Source organism: Oryzias latipes, chromosome 5 (assembly GCF_002234675.1).
Source record: "Oryzias latipes chromosome 5, ASM223467v1".
Taxonomy (NCBI): Eukaryota; Metazoa; Chordata; class Actinopteri; order Beloniformes; family Adrianichthyidae; genus Oryzias; species Oryzias latipes.
In genome coordinates, this window is record NC_019863.2 from 1,493,134 (window position 1) to 1,513,718 (window position 20,585).

Here is a 20,585-nt window from a genome sequence, read left to right on the forward strand (position 1 = left end):
CTTATGTCGTACTACTTTCACTCAAGAATTCCGGCTGGTTTATCCTGCTGGATAACTTCATTTGTACTCAGTTTATGAACGTTTCATGATAAATGTTTTGAATTTAAAAGCAATGAAGCCAATTTGACTATTTCTCTCAACTGTTGACATAAATCATTTCAGCCATACATTTTAGAAGAAAATTATTTCAACTTGGTCCTTTTTGATCTGTATATTTACTGATTTGTGATTATTTTTGCAATAAAAATTGGTAAAGATCAAACTAAAAAAGCCTCTTTTCCACTGAGCGGTCCGGAACGTATTTTGAGCTTTTCCATTATAAAATGGACCCGTTAAGCCGGACTGAACCATCACATTTTTGGCCACGTGTTGGTTGTATGTCCATAGAAAAATGGAATGGACCTGTAAGGGCGGAGCTACTGTTGAAACCCGTTGATTGGCTGAAGGTCATTTGGATAAAAAGAAAGCGCCAAGAGCGCAGCTGTATTCCTCGCCGTCCGCAATTTTCTCCCAAACAACATTAAATGCTTCGTAGATACAAAGAACCAAAAGCCAAGCGGACAAAAATGAGCTGCTGGATGACCTCCATTGTTGCTGTTGTCAGCTTGACCCTGCATACGCCGTGACGGTCCAGACCGGATCGGACCGGACTGCTCAGTAGAAATTAGGCTCGAGATCCATACCAACTCAACTAGATGCGGTAAATCTTTCTCTTTTTCAATTGTTGTTGATATTTTTGACATAAGTTCACTGGATTTAAAATGATATATCTCTTAGTTACCCCTTTGTTTTTTTTTTATTCTTATGCTTCCTTTTCGTGTGTTTTCTGGTGTTTTGGTAAATCTGGGTTTTTCAGTTGGAAGTGGCTTATTTATATTTGAAAACAGCTGCTTGTTAAATGTCTAAAAATGTGTCTGTGGTCTGTTTCACTGGGGGTTGAACATGTACAGAGGAACATCTGCTGTATTGGCTACCTTAACGTGCAGAAGCAAAAATCCAGCTGTGCATGCAGGATGAGTGACCCCATATGAAACTGTTAAAGCCTGCTAAGCTAATCAAAAATGGGTGGCTACCATTTTTGATTATCATTCAGCAAAGTTCAAAGAAAATTGGTCAGAAAAGCAGCCTTCTAGATAAAATAACAAACAAATCAAGGCAGCTTCAGTCCAGAAGCGTCTGTAAACTCAGCCTTAGTGTTTAAATGGGAGTCTCACCTGGAATGACAGAAATAGTTTTCAATGCTCGGAGAACCCTGAATGTTCTCAGCGCCGAAACATTCCCAAGGTCCACAAACTCAGTTACATATCTGTAACAAGGTAGGGTGACACACAGAACAGAACTCCATGACACACAACACACACAAAAACAACACACGTTTAGTAGCACAAGAGCACAACACCAGCACCACTAAAGAAGACCAGAAGGGGGACAACACCACGTAGGAGAAAAAACACCTGCTGGACCAGTGAGAGGAAGAGAGAAGTGGGAAAGAAGAGGAACAGAAACAAAACCACAGCTAACATCAACCCCGCCGACCGCCCGTCTGCAGACACAGACACCTGTTCTTACCTGGGATTACTGAAATTGTTTTCAAAGCTCTCAGAACTCTGAATGTACGCAGAGCTGACACATTGCCTAGGTTTACAAACTCTGTTACATACCTGCAAGGTGGATCACACAAAGATACTTAACAGTTATCCTTATCAAAGGAAAAAGGAACACAGATGGATTCTTTACATTGAGCATTATTACAATGTAGCAATATAAACAGAAGGTCAAGAGACATTGATTTGGTAAAAATCCATACAGATTAACATACATTATTAACATTACCTGAATTAAAAAATTAAAGTTCTATGACGCTTTCCAGACATACACATCAGTTTCTACAGACAGAAATGTGTCTGTCACTTCATTTCACACTGATAGCTTCTTAATGTAAAAACTGGCCTTGTCAATTAAAGACCATAAGGCTGATTTTGAGGTCACCTGCACCTGGATCCACCAAACACCATATTGTACGTATTTAAACTACAGAGTTATCACATGTTTTAAAGGTCTGCCTTTACTTTTTGATAGCAAACAGCTTTGATTTTTGCTTTTACTTTGATTCATTGTTTCTTCATACAGCGGAGGAAATAAGTATTTGATCTCTTGTTGATTTTGTAGGTTTAACCTCTTAAAAAAACCTGACAGTCTGTCATCTTAATGCTCTGTTCGTTTGAACAGTGACAGATGGAAAATCTAGAAATCAACTTTAAAGAATTGATATACCTGTACATTTATTTGCATTTCATGTCTGTAAATAAGTATTTGAAAGACCTTTCAAAACCCCTTTTAGCATCAGAGCGGTCAGGTGTTTCTTGCAGTTCATGAGAAGATTTCTGCACATATCAGGAGGAATTTTGGCCGACTCTTCTTTAGATTTGGTGGCTGTTGCTTGGCAACACTGAGCTTCAGCTCCCTCCATAGGTTTTCTATAGGATTGCGGTCGAGAGATTGGGTGGACCACTCCATGATCGTGATCTGCTTCTTCTTCAGTCATTCCTAAACCATTTCAGCACAAAGTGTGCCAATGATTTTCTTGGCGCTGTGATTCCAGCTGCTTTGAGATCATCAATTAGGGGCGACAGTGGCTCAGGTGGTTGAGCGGGTAGTCCAATGATTGAAGAGTTGGCAGTTCGATTCCCCGCTCCCAGCAGCCAAAATGTTGTTGTGTCCTTGGGCAAGACACTTCACCCTCCTTGCCTCCAGTGTGGCTCCACTGGTGTGTGAATGTGGATGAATGCTCCCGGTGATGGTCAGAGGGGCCGTAGGCGCGAAATGGCAGCCACGCCTCTGTCAGTCTGCCCCAGGGCAGCTGTGGCTACAACCGTAGTTTATGAATGAGGAGTGAATGAATAATGGACACAATGTAAGCGCTTTGAGCGTCTGGAAAAGCGCAGATAAATCTAATCCATTATTATTATTATTATTATTATTAAGTCCTGCCGTGTTGTTATAGGCAGATTTCTCTCTGTCCTCATGATCATGGAAGCCTCAGCAGGTCAGATCTGCTTTGGAGCCCCAGACCTAAAGGTGGATTGATGGTGATGTTGCAGCAACAGTTGTCACCTTAACCCCCAGCTTCTTGCTTATGGGTTTGTAGTCCATTCCGGTCTTGTGCAGGTCCACAACCTTCTCCCTTAAATCCACAGAAAGCTCTTTATTCTTTCCCGTGTTGGAGAGTTTGGAGTCTGATGGACTGATCCTGTGGACAGGTGTCTTTTCTGCAGGTGATCAGTTCAAACAGGTGTCTTCAACTCAGGTGACAGATTGATTAAGGGAGTCTAACTGGTCTATGAGAAGCAGAACTCCTAATGGTTTCTAGGGGATCAAACACTTGGTTTCCTTCAATGAAATGCATTTACATGTATATCAATTCATTCAAGTGGATTTCTTGATTTTCTATCTCTCACTGTTCAAATGATCTGACCATTAGGATGACAGACTGCCAGTTTATTTTTAAGTAGGCAACCCTGTTAAATCAGCAAGAGATCAAATACTTACTTCCTACACTGTACAGATCATACTTGTCAAACTCCAGCCCTTAAGGACCAGTGTCCTCCATGTTTTCCAGCTAACCTGCGGTTGTAGCTTCTTATTAAGAAAACAGACCTGATCCGGGTAATTACCAGTAGACAAGGCATGGAGGTAGGTCCTAGAAGCCTGGAGTCTGTCACTGCTGATACAACGGTAATCTAAAATCTTTGGATGTGATCTTTAGAAAATGTTGGTACTTACGCCATTGAAATGACCATGAAGTCAAGCCAGTTCCATGGGTCTCTTAGAAAGGTGAAGTCATCAATAGCAAATCCTCTGGCAACAATTTTTGTGAGGGACTCAAATGTGTAGATACCTGTGAAGGTATATCTTAAAGAAGACAGCAATGAGTAAAGAGCTGTACTGGATGCAGGTAAAGATGCTGTAAGGTTGTGTGGATGTGTACTTACTCCACTTGTTTGGACCATTCTGGTGGATCACTAAATGTCATGAATATACAGTTGGTCAAAATGGTACACATGATGATCATGCTGAATAATGTGAAGGCAGATCAGTTAAGGAAAGTTCAGGCATTGGGACACATCATACTCCAGGAACTAAAACTATCATCAGGGACAAATTTAAAAAATGATTGTTTTTTATTTTTTCTCTTTACGTTGTGTGGACATGCCCAAAAGCCCCAAATAATACATACATAAGACACAATCACTGTCCGAAATACCCTACATGTCTTAACGTACAAATGAAATGTATACAAATCTAGTAATCGTAGTGCATTACCTTTTTTTGAAGTTTTGTTTTTCAAAAAACATACAGAGGCTTAACTAACTGTTAAATTCTCCATTTCTTCTATGTTTATATCTTTTTGTCTACTAACGTTTCTAAATCCAGTATGTTCGGTTTAGTCGTTTCTAATGATTAATATTGTGTGTCTTCATCTCCTTGTGGTTAAATTTTGTCATTTTACAATCTTTGCTATTCTATTCAAAGTTCTTTTATTTCTTTTTTCCAATTTGTCCAACTAGTTAATTTTTCACATCACTGCCGTCTAGTATTTTTGTTTTTTTACATCTTACACACCACTGAGTCAGTGTCAACAAAAAATATCTTTACGAAACATTTCAACAGAGACGTCTGATCTAAAAAAGGGGGGAATTCAAATAGTAAAACACATTTTGATTATTAATAATACAAAGTTACAACATTTTAAGCTAATAGTAATATTAATTACATATTACATAAGTATGACAAAAATCCCCAAAATATCAGTAAACCTTTCCTTAATAAATTCTTAAGTTTTGAAAATTCTGCAAATCCTTTTAGGAGAGAATCTTATCTTTGATAATCAGTAAACAACCTAAGAGAACAAGGTTCTTTTTTCATTTTTATAAATGAAACCTGCTTAAAGAAGTTGCTTATTCTGATCAATTCACATAGTTTTACATGTAAGTGAGCCGCTGTTACGTTTCTAAACTTTCTGGACAACAAGCCCCAACATTTCCAGTGGACTAAATGTAGCCGCCACATAGACAACGAACAAACAATTGCTTTCTCTGAAGTGTCAACATAATATATGTTTACAAAAAACACAAATGACTGCTTGAAAGGATATGAATGTATCAAAATCTTTATAGCTATTCTCCTGAATAGGTTAAAAGGGCTTATGATGTACAAGGAGGGCGTTGCGCTGAAGCGGAAGATTGTTTTTCCTTTGTTTAGAACTATAAATGTCTGTGGGGGGAGAAGAAACACAGAGACAGTTAGGAAAATTGTCACATGGTGCTAACGTTAGCATTGTGCTGCAAGGAGCTCTGAAGATCCACAAAGACGTGAAATGCATTCGAACAAGGACGCTTGAAGAGTGCTCACTTAAAGATGAATGATTCTAGTATTAAAGTGAGTTTATACAATCAAAAGTTTGCTTCATAAGATACAATATAGTAAAAAAAAAACATAATACATTTACATATAGAGGGGTGATTATAGACTGAAGAAACAGAAATCCCACTGTTTACTTCTGACAGTCTTTTGTGAGCAGTCACCAAAAAGCCAGCGGTATACTTCTTTCTATAATAAAAGCACATAGAAAGCTTCCTCTTCTCCATGACCAGAGGAGTCTTAGTCCCAAGTTTAAAGCTTTACTGGAAAGAACCACAAATGCTGTCATCGATCAGAGCAGATGTGCTGACTCAGGGCTCTCAACAACCCCACCCTGTTCCTAACCAGCACTGAGTCAAGTGGAGAGTCTGCTTCTGTGCATTTATGTTGGCTCAGTGTTTGTTTGAACAAATTGTTAGAAAAAGAAAGTTGAAGTCAAAATGAATTGTTGGAGAATATTAGCAAAACATCCTATTGAGGCATGCTGCATTTTGGACGCCAGTGACAGCAGGGCTATCAGTTTGTGTTAAGAGAAATATGCACCAGTACCTGCTATTGCTTAGCTACATTAGATGAGAAACATTTACTTTGCAATTGTCTTTAAATCCGTCAAAGTGGTCTTTTAATTCTGATTATTTAGCCAAAATCTAAAAACCTGTGTTTTTTTTCTAGTTTCTGTAGAGCAGCAGGAGTTCATGGGAAATTCACCTTTGAGTCATGGGCAGAACTATTGGCGCAGACAAAACCGCATTTTCCCATCATCCATGTGTTTACACTCCCTCCCGCTAGCTTACAACCCCTCACACCGCCAACCTAACATTAACAGAAATGGCGAGCGCTATTGGAGGTATACAGCTGTACAGTTTGGATCTGAGGAAAACAAAGACGTTCATGGATCTATTTGTCTGCATGTGGATGCATCAGAATGGAGCGGGGCATGCCGATTGCTCCTGATTCACTTAGATTTGAATAAAGAAATAAAGAGATTTGATCTTAATTTTCCTTATATATGTCCTCCATGAGAAAAATGAAAAAAGGACTTGTTAAAAACACCCAAAACGATGTTTTCCTTGGAGCAGGTCTTTAAGGAGTAGTGAGGAAATTCTGAAACAACCCAAGACTTTGTACCACCTTAGCATTCTTTGAGATTCAAAAAGAGAAATCCAGATAAATTCCTTTCATTAAAGAGAGGACTTTCTTAATTTTAGTTTATAAGGTAAAAAGAAAGCAATCAACATCTCAGCGGGTTAGTTTACAGACAAACTACATACTGATTTGCTTGCCAGTGCATAGAGCTAATGGCTATAAATGAAGTCTAAAATGTCCCATTGGACCTAAACATACCAAACTGTGCAGGAGCTTTTCTGTACTGACATCACTATGGCTTAGTTCTTAAAAAGCTGCATAATGACCTGATCTTATCAGTTACATTTTGCTATATAACATTTTCAAATTATTGCTAGGAAAAAAAAAAAAAAAATTTCTGTTAGTTTACATATATGAATTGATACTTTTTTAAAGTGCTATCATTGTTTAATAAAAAAACCTAAAATGTGAATATGGTTAAAACACATTTTTGTCATTTAAAATGTGCTATTGTTTCATCAACTGGTAAATCCACACAAAGCCTTCGTTGCACTGGAACCCCATGGTGAGAAAACAGTTTGATGTCCTAAACTCCTAAATCCAGACCCACGTAAACCTGACAGCAGCTTGTTAGAACCAGCACCGAGCACAGTGGGGCTGGTTAAGAGAATGCCCATCTATCAACACCTTCATTTGGAGTGCACACAGAGTTGTTCTTTCCAAATGTTTCAAACCATTTAAAGCAGGATGAGAAGACAATTCATTTTCCTGATCTGATCATGGTCTACATTTATATTCTCAATTGGATTATAACTGACTGAGTTTACACTGACTGTATGTGTTGTCTGTCAAACATGATGCTGATCTGGTGCAGCGCTGCTTATCGTAGCAAAAAGGTTTATTCATATTAAAGAGTTTGATACCATGAGTTTACTAAAGGTTATTGTATTTAGCAATCATTTCAAAAAGGAAAAAAACTGTTTTATAAACAATTGATTGTCAGAGTCAACATGGCTGCCACCCAACACAACAACAGGCATAAACTACACAACAGTGAATATTCTGTCACAAGTGTTTAAACCTGCCTATTCTTGTTCAAACCGATGCTGGAGCCTCCCCTCTCTAGTGAAGGAGGGGACACCCTGGACAGTTTGCTTCTCCATCAGACATAGACCCACACTCACATTCACATTAGATTCATTATCGCATTCAGAAGAAGCCAGAATGCCCACAGAAAATCTGTTCCACAATTATACTGATTGCGTAACGCAAGGGAGCAAAATCCTGGGGTATGGTGTGCCATTCCCAAGTCCAGGTAAATGCAGAGGCTTGTGTCAAGAAACGTCATCCCAAAGCAGAATCAGTCAGAACCATGAAGGGAGCTGACAACTTTTACTGAATGAATGAGTACCGAAAGGACTTTTTGTTAAAACTCGATGCATCTTTAAGCCCCATTCAGTCAGTGTCCAGCATCACAACCGTTTTAAATATGGCCTCAGAAAAATAGAGATTTCATCAATTACTTGTGCAATATTTAGTTTACTCTGAAGCACAAACGTTACTTCAAAGTTTACAGGCTAGGAGGCAAATTGTACAGGAAGTCTGGGTTTCAGCAGCAGCAGAAACCCTGTCTGCAGCTCCCTGCTGGTCATTCCAACTCAATGTCAGCGTCTGTCAGTACAGCCCTCTGATGGGGCCCTCAGGAGACACGGGCGCAGCTTGTAGTGTCAGCATCACCTCCTCTCTATCATTAATAACTCTGTCTTTTGGTTTCTCTCCATTACAGAGGATTTGGCAGAGGTTATTAGCTGGATGACCTGCTGATGAAAGCAGACTCTAAGACCAAGCCTTGCTTCCAGTCCAGAGCAGTGCGATTGCAACCCAGAACCAAATGGCACATAAAATAAATATCACCTTAAGTTTATGGGTGTTAATATTCTTTAAATGCCTGACACAAACACTTGAGGTTACAGGAGAGAACTGAAAATGCTGCCTAAGTTTTTTTCCAAAGATCGAAAGTAAAACTGTCATTGAAACTGTTCATAAGCCTCGTTTGTACTGAGTGGTCCGGTACGTTCTGGTCTAGTCCGGTATTTTGAGCATTTCCATTGTCAAATGAACTCATTAAACAATACCCAACCGTACCCTCATCAGTTGTAGGTCCATTGAAAAGTGGAACGGAACGTTTGGGGCTGAGCCCCTGTAGCCACCTCTTGATAGGCAGAAAGTGATGAGGACATCAGACAGCGCCAATGTAGCACTCATTTAAGCCAAGGTTTCCAACGTTTTTACGGTTTCCTGTTTACTCTTTTGGTCACAAGCCTATATTGAAAATCCCTGCAAACAACAACAAGGCCCAGCAGAAGTAAAGCACCAAAAAGCAAAGCACTACAATGACGCATTTACACCACGCATGCACCGTGAAAACCAGCCGCTTAGTAGAAGCGAGGCTTAACTGAGTGGAAACACTCAGCAGAATTAGCTGGACCTTACCGGACCGGACCGGACCGGACCGCTCAGTGGAAAGGAGGCTAAAGATGCAGCATTGAGTCCAGGCGAAGCCTTTTACCTTAAACAACAAACTAACCATCTGAATCACCATTAACCTGATACTAACATTTTGTAGCAAAAAATCAAAATGAAAAATTGAACAAACGGAACCTAGATTTACACCAAAAAATGTGTTAGGATAATCTAATTTATCAGACACATCAGAAATACTTTTGCATTTGTGATCAAAGCTAAAAATTAGGTCTCTTGTATGTCTATGTATATATTCTGAAAATGTATAGTTATCCCTTGTGCTATCCTATGGGGTCAAGATGACCATTGATGTGTTCTCCCTACCATGACAAAGGTGGATAAAGGTGGAAAGATTTCATGTAATTCCATGGACACCAGTGAAGATCACAAATCATTGAAGAAAAAAGGTTCAGAGCACTGTCTAGTGGGTCTAGATGACCCAACTCCCAATGGTAAAGTGCCTAGGATAGCACAAGGGTTTAGAGCAAAGGGCCAAATTCAGACAGAGAGAGGCTTTAGTTTCTAAATGATATGAGTCAGCCAGAAAAGTAAAAATAAAGAGCTGCTGATGAAACCTTGGCGGCTTGGTGGCATGATTACAGTACAAGAAGACAATGTCAGGTAATTTCCTTGATTGACAATCAGCTACATTAATCAATTATCAATAACTCATTGAACCTTTCAAATCCCAAATGAGTCATTTTTCTCATTGCAGTTTTGCTGTAATTAGCTATTTTTACACATTACAAATCGTAAGATTAGGTCAGAAAGTCGTGGATCAGGCTTGGAAAGCAAAACGAAAGATTAATTGTGTGCTTTTTTCTGACCGGCAGACATGGCTAATAAAGTTTCTCAGTTTCCCAACAATAATCCCAGCCAAAGATGGAGCTCAGCCGTTTGCAGACATAATTGAGTTAAAAAAGGTAATGTTAATGTTTTTATTCTCTTTCACATGTGCGTTGAAGCACAACATAAACGTTTGTGTGAGTTTAACATTTGTGTGAATTTACCGTGTGTGAATGTGGGTGAATTTAACGTGTGTATATATACCTTGTGTGTTAGTTTACCATGTGTATGAATGTAACGTGTGAATTTACCATGTCCGTAAATGAGTTTGAATATACGATATTTTTTAATTTACAATCTGTGTTAATTTACAATATCCATGAATTTGTTTGAATGTACCATGATTTTAAATTTACCATATGTTTGAATGTACAATATGTATTAGGGTAATTAACCACATGTGTGAATTTACCATGTGTGTGAATGTTTGTGAATGTACCATGTCTTTTATGTACCGTCTGTGTGAATGTATGTGAGGAAAACAATGTACCGTGTGTGTGAATGCATCAAGTGTGTGAATTTACAAAGTGTGAGCATTTAGTATGTGTGAATTTATTACTTGTGCAGGTTAAAAGAAATCTATTGTTCAGATTCTTTAGGTAAAATATTTAATGCTATCAAAAAGTCAGACAGGTTTTTTTTTTCCATCTTGTCAACTTTAGCTAATGATCTCAGATATATAAACAAAAGCACTAAGTGTATGATTAATACAAAATAATGTGATAAAATTATTTAATTAACTGTTACTTCATAATAAGTTAAATAGTATTTTATAACAAGGCAGGGGTGCAAGTGTTTAGTCCAAATGATCTTTTTGACTGAACTTACTTTTGTTTTATGGTTAAAATTTGTGAATTAGGATGTGGACCTGAATCTAATGTCTGCAGACATAACAGCGAAGAGAACTATAAACTCTGTTTAAACCCAGAAGAACGGCTGTTAATCAGCAGAAGAAGGAAAACCAACCTTGGACATTGGACAGATTATGGACCCTTTTTTATTGCATTTCATAGCATTACCTTATTATAATAATAAAATACGGCTTAATCAATTATCGAAGATGGTTTAATTGACTGATTTTTAATTATATTACTTCACTTGCTCCAGTTGATTTTTCCTAATGAAACATAATTTGCACATATTTTTAATTTTTGATACTTGATCAATTTTTGCTATGAAGATTTCTGAAACAGTGTTATGTCTATTTAACTGATATAGTATTTAATTAATCATATACATGACTTTTATAAGTAACATCATCTGCATATATTTTATTTTCATGCATTTGGCATGTTAAATTCTAAAATAGTTTTACATAATAATTTAAGTAATTAATCTTTGTCATGTGCTTTATTGATACCTAATAATTCTTAATCCTGTCTGATAAAAGTTATGAACCGGATAATGATAAATCATGTAATAAAATGGTTCCGGTAGAACAAGGGTGGGATTATATAATTCGCTTCCTTCCACTCCCTTTCAAGCATAATTTAATTTTATGTTTAATTATCCTAAATTTTATACGTCATTGTATGAATGTATAACTGATGATTGTAATGTTTTTTTGTATTCTTAATTGATTGCTTGAAATAAACCATTTCAAATCAAATCAAACTAAAATAAAAAAAATCTAAATGTAATTTTAAACATTATTAATACGTTGGTTATCTTTGCTCAACCGTACTATGTGCGCCCTTATATTAATGTTTGGGTTTTATTGTTGGGCTAAACATGAAAATAAAGGTTTTCTACATTTCAAAATAAAAAAGATCAAGGAGAGACTAATAAACCCCTTAGATATATTCTACGAAACAGGAAAAAATGGAATAAATGTTTCCTTCTTATCCCTGATTTGACTAAACATATAAGGAATAATTATATTCACCAAACAAAGTGATTAAGGTTTGGCTTTACTGTCCTTCAAACATTGGCTACATTTGGTTTTATTGCAAAGCTTCAAAAACGTTTTAATAAAAAGAAAGCCATTTAGGAATCCGGATGCAGAAATGCAGCTGCACAGACACAAATGTGTGTTTGTGTGACTGAATGAGGAGGTGAGATGAAGGAACAAGGGGACCGAGAGAGACTTGCAGAGGTAAAGGACGACGAAAATCCAGCAGGAGAGGAGGAGACTGTGGAGGAGCCATGCAGAGCTGCAGCGAGAGCAGAGCCAAAGCCCAGATAGATGAGTAGACAGCAGAAGAAAAAGGCGTGCAGTAAAGACAGAAAATAATAAAAATAAAGCCGTGGAGGACAAGACTTACAGAAGTCAGCTAGAAGCCCACTAGGTATAAGTAGGGAGAAGTAAAAAATGAACCACGTTGGGGCCGGCATAATATTCTAGAGGGGGTGTGTGAAGGTTTTATATAAAAGATTAAGAAAAGAAAATGTGCTGTGAAAATGACCGTACATACCTGTTTGTATCCATATAACCGGCTCAAGCTTAACCTCCTGCTTTATTTTGAATACCGTCACTTCTACATGGTCATGTGACTTGAAAAGTATTTTCCGCACATGTTAGAAGCAGCAGATGCTGCTTCTAGTCCATTTTAAAGACCCACTCCAATGACTATTGTGTTTTTGATAAATGTTCTTGTCTCATAATAGAGGACATATATAAACAAATTTAAGATGAAAACTGTGTTTCTGAGTATTTATTTAATTCAAATCATAGTGAATCAGGAGCAGATGAAAAAATGTAATGTGAAAAAGCTCTGAGTAGCACCGTAGAAACTGCAATGGGCGGAGCCACAAGCTTGCTTCTCCGCTCCATTCTGATCATCCATGTACTGCACGTTTTCCTCGTCTGAGCTGAAGTCTGGATCAGAAGTGTACAGCTGGATAGCTCTGATCACCATTTTTGTTGAACCGCTAACGTTGGGTTGGGGTTACGGGGGGGCATTAAGCTAGGACTAGAGAGTGTAAACAAAGGGATCATGGGAAATACCACCGTGCCACAAGTTGGAGGTGAATTTCTACTAAACTCCTGCCGCTCCACAGAAACTATGTCCTAGAAAATGACACGGGTATTTTGATTTAGGCTAAAGCAGTAGCATCCTAATCAAAAGACCACTGGGAACACTTTGAAAATAGATCAAAATATGATCTGATGGGACTTAACAAACAATAACATAACCTTTGTGCTACTAAAAAGAGCCAAATGAAGTTCAGCTTTACATCTCTGTACAAAGAAAGAAATCCATTAACTAAACAAATAATTTTCTTTGTTTCCTACTGTAGCATCTCGAGTAAATAAAACCCTTTGTCATATTAAATTATGATTGTTTTATTAATAGGACCTATGAATGCACTTTATTCTATTATACTTTAAGCCTATTGAGTGTTTGAAGTATTCACATTTTGGCTCTTTTACGCGATGCCAAAGATGAGCACAGCAACAACTCTAGAATAAATTCTATCTGGACATATGTCAATAATTAGGAGGCTCAAGGATGTTTGGTTGAAGTGACTTATAGCCTATAAGTTCACACAAAAATGTACCATAAACTTAACACATAAGTTACGTCCTATAAGAAAAAAAACCTGGCAGATGGAGATATATTACATGTATATACTTATATATTATATTGCAGAGATATTACAAAGCTCACCACATTTCTTTATTGACGTGGTTCACTGCAAAAAAAAGTCCCCTGTGCTCACTGCCTTTATTCTCTGCCAGCCTGAAAAGCAGTGACAGCACACTCAGGCCCCCGCCCATCGCTTTTTCCCTCAGCCCAGCACAGAAGGATGCTGTGTCATCAGAGACTCAGGACTCAGAGCACTAAAGCCTGGCCCTTTTTCTAATTTACTACACGCTGAAGGAAGGCCGCCAGATACGCGGCAGCGGAAGGGAGAGGAAAAAGCAGAGTAATGGACGGAGATGCACTCAGAGAGGGAGCCAGTAGGACATAATGTAATGGCTTTCATACCCAGTCTCAAAAAGTGTTGCAGTGAGCACTCCTGTGCGCCCACTTGTGGCTGCTGGGGGGAACAGGATTGTGCAGAAATAACAGGTTTGCTGTACACTGCTCTAACAATCTTTGAAACCAAACTTGTGGAGACAAATAAGTCTTTGTGTTGTTAAAAGGCTATATTTTGTGTATTTTAAAATACACTAAGATGCAGATTAAGAACACTGAGTAAAAATTAGATATATAAAAACTGCAAGCTCCTTATAGAGCATAAACATGAATTAGTCCAAAACAAACAGCAGCACATCAAATCGCCTCACAGCATTATTTCAAGTATTTGACAAAAAAAACTGAAATGCAAGAGTAGAACTTGAAAAAGGCACACTCTTTCTTTTACTTTGTGATTCTTAGGTAAGCCGATAGAACATTTTAAATCTGAAGGGCTGACAAATGTAGGAGCAATTTCTTATTCTGGAAACATAGCAGCAAAAATTAGAGCAGCAGAGTCAAATCTGAGATCTTCACGGGACATTAGCAGGAATCTTTTTAGAAAAACAACATCCACGAGGAAAGCTTTGTCCCAAACATAAAAAAAACAAAATAAAACAATGATGCACAGAGATGGAGAGAGGATGATCTGGGATTGTTTTGCTGTCACTACATCTTAGATTCCAGGAGGTCGTTTAAACAGTAAAACAATTTATGAAAGCAACTTTTGCAAAGATTTTACTGCTTCAAGCATTTAACTCGATTGGACCTCTGATGACAAACCACTCGTACGCTTTGCTATCAAAGGCCAGATCTTCTACCTTTCTTTTCATTCATGTTTCATGTTTAAGCGTCAGTGAGAGCTCTTTTATTGTTCCAGCAAAAAACAAGGGATGAGGATGTTACTGTGTTTGTAGCTTAAAGCACTAAATGTATTTTAAAGTGCTTAGAAATGTCTTTCTGTCACAAAAGTCTAGACTCTAACAATCCTGACTGATTTGAACAGAATGGTTCTATAACGTGACAAAGCGTTTTACAATGAGAAGTGATGCATTCCCGAAAACAGCTGCAGTCAGTTTAAGCAAGAGAGTAACGGCTCCAAAAATGAGCTGAACCCTGTGGGGCAACATTCAGAGATTCATGCATAACAAATACGATCAAATCTTAACCTTCTAAGCAATGCAGTCCTTCTTTTTAACGCTCAGATAGAACGCTTTATATCGCACAGGTTCTTGACATTTTAGCTAATATCTTTATCGCCATCCACGGTGACGTTGTAACATCTGATGTGCTGATGGTTTTAGCTTGGAAAATCCTCAGAATTGGCAGATTGTTTTTTTAATATAAAGTGCAAAGGAACTGAAAGAGGGTGTACTTGTTTTCCCCACATGACTGCATTTATGCCGTTGTGCAGCAAAAAGTAAAAACACTCCATCTTTCCCTTCTCCTGTGTGACTACAGCAGCTTTAGAATTGCTTAAACACATCAGACATTTGAAAAGCCCAGCCAGTCATCACAGCGGAAAAAAAGAACTTCAAGTCTGCATTTCTACTCCTCAACACTGCCCTCTCCTCATCTCCTTTATGCATGAGTGCTGTGATCAGGTTTCCTGCAGCTGATAGGGACCCATAGATACGCAAACTTAGACTCACTCATTGACATACAGCAAACGATTGGACGGCCATCGCAGAGGAGACGCTCGGCCTTCAGGAGGAATGAACAGCAAACAGGAATACTGAGAAGCACTGCTTTCAGTGGGACGTATACAACAGCTGTATGAGTGGATAAAACAAATCACAGGCTGGATGGAAAAAGGCCTGTGGCTGCCAACATGTCAGTAATGTGAGTTTGATCAAGCTCCAGGAAAACCCTTCAGCTAAATTAGAAATCCAGCAATTGAAATAATTATTTCACCACAAAATACAATTATGAAGGGACTTGATAACAGTTCATGTGAAGGGAGAAAGCATTCTAATGTGCACACCTAAATCAGCTGGAATTACTTGTGTAGCCCTTTTCTCCAAAGTTATTGTTTAAAATGTGACCTAAAGTTATCAGATATATAATATGAAGAACGGTAACAGCACTTTGATCCCAGAAAGGGGAAAATGATGTGATTTATTGCCATAGCTCTAAAGAAAGGCCATGTGTTTTGCATTCATGAAGGTGCTACATTAAGGTAAAGGCCGTGTTACGCAGTCACTACGTACATTTTGTGCATATTGCACGGGTGAAAATTGGTCAGACGTAAATATGCGTAGAAAAAGTGAGAAAGTTGTTGTCTTTGCGTGAAATATTCACAGATGTGTCACAAAGGAACCACATGAAAACCATGAATGAACCACGCAAAGAACAGGTAAATCAACGTAGAACATGAACCGTGCGTGGTTCATGTGCAATTCATTAATCATTCGTGCATCAATTATACACTTTGAACGTGATATGTGTGTCGTATATGTGATATAAAAGCTGTACATCGGTGGTACGTGTATGAAAAGTCCGTTAGACATCCATGGAATGGAATTTGCGTATGCATCTCACAAAAATCACACACAATTGTGTAAGATGTATGTAATAATTGTGTATAAACTACGTAAAATATGCATAAACTGCACATAAACTGTGTAACTCTCAACCTACCAAAAATGTTAAACAGCTCAAAATCGAATTCATATAAAGACCCGTCGGCCAAACCCTCGACGGACGTCTGCATACATCCACGAATGACAGATGCAACACTCATGAATTATGTACATAAGGCATGTATCACGAAAGACCAAAATTTGATACGTGGAAAATGTGCAAAATGTTCGTAGTGGCTGTGTGACACGGCCTTAAGTTTGGCGGAAATGTGGTGGGTGTGTATTTGGTGTGTATAAGAGCTTAAAAGCAACAAATGATAACAGATAAAACGCAATAACAGATGCAGGTTGTAGTTTGATTAAGGTTTTCCACAGAACATTGTATTATGAAATACTCATTGTATGAAGTTCCCTTAACAAATTACAAAGCATATGGGTTTGCACTAAAACTGAAATTAAACTTCAGTAACATTTATACAAGTTAAAACTCATTTTTTCACACTAAAATGACAAACATCCACTTATAACTCTTGTCTGTAACCAAAAGCAAGCAGCTTTTTTATTTAAAATGACCTGCTTTAGACCACCTGTGCCATTCTGTGTTCTTTTTTCTGATTTTATATCATTTTATTATTGTTAAGCACTTTGTGAGTCGTGCTCTGAGAAAAGCGCTTTATAAATAAAGATTTACTTACTAACTTAATTACCAATTTGAAATAACATTCAGTTTTTTGCTGTAACTAGAGTTCGGCCGCTTCAGTAGCTGAAAAAAAACAAAAAAATAATGTAACCCTTCCTGTAGAAACCACTGAACTATGGCTGTGGATCAATAGATGACAAAAGGCACATGCACTTTCTACCCCCCCCCACCCCCCACCACCACCACCACCACCACCACCACCTACAAGGGAGAGCAGCCTGCTGAGATTGCCAGTCTTGCTGACTGGCCTTCTTGTTTCAGAGGCCACAGATTCTCTTTCACATTATCACTGCCACCATAAAGGAGACAGGCTTCTTTCTCCACACCTGCATTCAGCTGAAGGGTACTGAAGTTTATTCCTGCACTTCCATCCCATCCCATCCTGCCTTTGACTGATTTAACTCTTTGCTCTGCTTTTAGAGCTGCAGAGTTAGAGGAAGGGCAGCTCTTCTCTACCTAATATTTGCCTTCATTTTTGGCAAAATTCGTATTATTGAATATCTGGTTTACTGTCAAATGTATAAGTCAAACTTTATAGACACAATCAGATGAGAGTAAGGTTCTCCTTCAGCTACAATCAAGGTAATGTCCATTTTTTTCAGACACTTTGTCCGCCCTACTCTGATCCTGTACCTCACTGTACATTAACTCGCCACGGGGACACGTACTCACCCAGAACTGCACGCCACAGTAAAACAGCAGTGATGCAGTCCAGTGCATAATGCAGGAACAGCCTCAAATGCTGCTAAAGGAGGAGCATGTAAAGCTGAGAAAGGATTCAAGGTCATTTTTACCTGCAGAATAGCCCCATCTCAAAACATAGTGTTCTGTTCTGAATCAAACCATTGGAAAGGTTTTTGTTTTGCAGTGGAGGCGCTTTGACATGACACCCGCATGGAAGAAGACTGACGGTCTGTCAGCCTGGTGGTGTGTCAATGAAAATGGCTCTGCAGTGTGGGAACTCACTTTCTTGTTCTGATAGAATGGGTCCAAATCCTCCAGTGGTGTGGCCACCATTCCTCTAGGAATGTCGCCGTAGATGAAGGGCAGGCTCCTCCCAGCCTCCAGGTCACTGTTGGGGTGGGGCTCATTGTCATCAGACGTGTCACGGTGACTACTGTCCGATCTGGGTTTGGGAGGCTTCTTGTTCTTCTCTTCCTTGATGCGCTTCTCGATGTTGGCAAGTGACTCCGGGGTGAAATACTTGAAGCTGTCAGGTCCTGGGGGTGCAAAAAGGGGTGCGGCCATGTTTTCATCCTGCAGCTATTTCCTTTTTATTTGTTTTCAATTCCTGACAACCAGCTCTGAGGAAAAGAGAGGGAGGCAGACTGGTTACATGAGGAAAAGACCTCTAACTTATCTACTGCAATGTGTCAAATGAAATACTAAATGTTTTTATTTGGAAACTCACGGTTCAGTTTCTCAATGTTCTGCAAACAGGAAGTTCGAGAATGCTTCACTGCTACTATGTCTTTTAGTTTCAGTTGAATGTTTTTGCTGAGAGTCACAGAATTGCTGTTCATTGTTGTACAGAATTAATAATAATGACAAAGAAAATAAAGACATTTGTGTTCAGTTCGAAAAGAGGAGGCTAACACCTTAACCTCAAGAAAGATTCACAGAGTTTTGAATTTACTAAAAGTATTTAAATGTAGTTTATGCACGTGGGGCGATGTTGAGGTAATTAATTATATTGCCTATCTTTAACAAAAAAATATAGAAAAGAAAAATAAAAGAGTCAGAGAATGCATGGGCCGAGAGAGGTATAACCCCCCCGTCCTCCCGGTATGAGCCACGCACCCTCCAATTCTCCTTTCACCATCAATTGATCCGTCAAGGTGAATCAAACAGACGCACACCTGCCTGAAAGGCTGGAACGGTGGAGGAAGTGGAGTTTTTGCGGCTCAAGGCTCCATTTTCACTTTGTAACGGAGCTTAAACGACATCAATCAGATCCCGATCACCGATCAGAAAATTCCTGATGGTTTTACCCTCAAGTACCTCCTGTCAGACGCATTTACCCCGCAACGCTGGGCTCCCTTCAATCCACTTCAAGAAATGATGAATGAAGTGGAACTTTGAAGCCCTGTGACCAGGGCGCGGGGCGCGGGGCCCTTCTGCAGAGGAAAGGTGGACAGCTGCGTCCCGTTTGCGCACGAACCGCAGCCGCGCTGCGTTCTCCTGCCCTCTGAAGATCAGCCAGCTCCCTGTGGGCTTTACGCACACGCAGGAGTCGGCATAAAAGATGTGTAGCCTACAGGAAACCGTAATCATGTGGAGTACTGCTGAAGTTCATCCTCCGCAGCGGCGCTCACTTTTGCCTGCTGTATATCGTTTCACATGAAACTGGCTGTGCATCAGCGGTTAGCCTCTATGAAACCATCCCGGCAATGTGAATGGGTTTCGATTCTCCAGCTGGAGCTCTGTCAAATGAAGCCTTCTTTTCCTTGGAGAGGTTCCTCCTGTGTTTTATTCCGTTGACAGGTTTATCTGTGCTCCATCCAGTGAAGAGCTTTGCTCTCTACCCGGGCGCGCCGCTGTTCTGTAGGGCCAGAGCCTAAAATACTGCAGTGTGGTTTATTGCTACGAAAGGCTCTAAGTCCTGGATCAGCTGAATCCTCACAACTGTGCCCTGATAGCGCCCCCCAGGAGTTGAGTCACAGAAAGACCTGGATTTATTTAGAATTTAGAAAGTCAACCGATTTTAAGAGAAAGGGGGGGGGGGGGGTTGAACCGCACCTCTGCGAAGCAGCGACAACAATCAAATGAAAATATTCAAAGAATGTTTGCAGGATCAGAGCAGAAACGCCTTCCGCGGTCTCCTGAGGAGAGTCAAACTAAAAACGCACCTACCTCTTCATGAAACAGCCAGTCTGAGGGGGGGGGGGGGTGCACAGAGGATGACTGTGGGGGTGTTAAAACTATGCCAGTTACAAAATCCTAACGCTTGGAAACCAGCGGCTCGGGTTTTTCTCTGCGTTATCCATGTGCGCGCAGAAGTTTGGCGCGGTGTCCCTTCAGCGTCCCCACATGCGCATGTTTCCCATTCACACAATTGTCATTCCATTCCAGCTGCAGGCCAACTCCCCAAAAAATGAAATAGCCGCTGCACCCCCTCCCTCACTATTTTCCGCTGCGTCGCGTCCAAAATTCGGTTTCCTGCGTCTAAAGGTGCAGATTTTCTACCTCCTCCTGATGTCCTGCGCGCAGCTTATGGTCATGAACTGGCAAGGAGCCCTCCGCGGATGCTGGAGGAGAGGATGCTGAGAGGAACCGCCGCTCTGCGGCACTGGGATGCAGTCAGTCGACAAAGTGCGACTGAGATCCTTCCCACCCGCGAAAATAGCCCACAAAGCACAGAACAGAGAGTCTACTCACTTTGTCCCGCATTAACAGAAATCCCGGCAGCTGTCGCGGATCTGCAGAGAGTGCTGCAAAGAGTGGAGAGTAACTGCGGCTGTCGCCATATTGTTGCTGCTATCTTCCTTCCCAGTGCGTGCCGCTGCCCTGCATAATTGATGACTC

At 39.7% G+C, this 20,585-nt stretch overlaps 1 protein-coding gene across 7 annotated transcripts in view; it reads right to left on the reverse strand.

The window, feature by feature from the left end:
• Nucleotides 1–20,585, reverse strand: part of LOC101174811 (sodium channel protein type 8 subunit alpha) — a 53,613-nt gene extending 33,028 nt beyond the window's left edge. For 3 of the 7 annotated variants that reach the window (XM_023954702.1, XM_020701430.2, XM_011494582.3), the window contains exons 1-6: nt 20,439–20,584; nt 18,027–18,364; nt 5,156–5,274; nt 3,993–4,082; nt 3,784–3,912; nt 1,215–1,306 (exon numbers count right to left, since the gene is read on the reverse strand). In XM_023954702.1, coding sequence (XP_023810470.1) covers nt 1,215–1,306; nt 3,784–3,912; nt 3,993–4,082; nt 5,156–5,274; nt 18,027–18,308 — 712 coding nt within the window. In that variant the 5' untranslated portion in view covers nt 18,309–18,364; nt 20,439–20,584. Of the gene's footprint in view, nt 1–1,214; nt 1,307–1,569; nt 1,662–3,783; nt 3,913–3,992; nt 4,083–5,155; nt 5,275–18,026; nt 18,365–20,438 lie in introns of all 7 variants that reach the window. The other 4 variants (XM_020701431.2, XM_020701429.2, XM_023954701.1 and 1 more) reach the window with 3 other exon arrangements.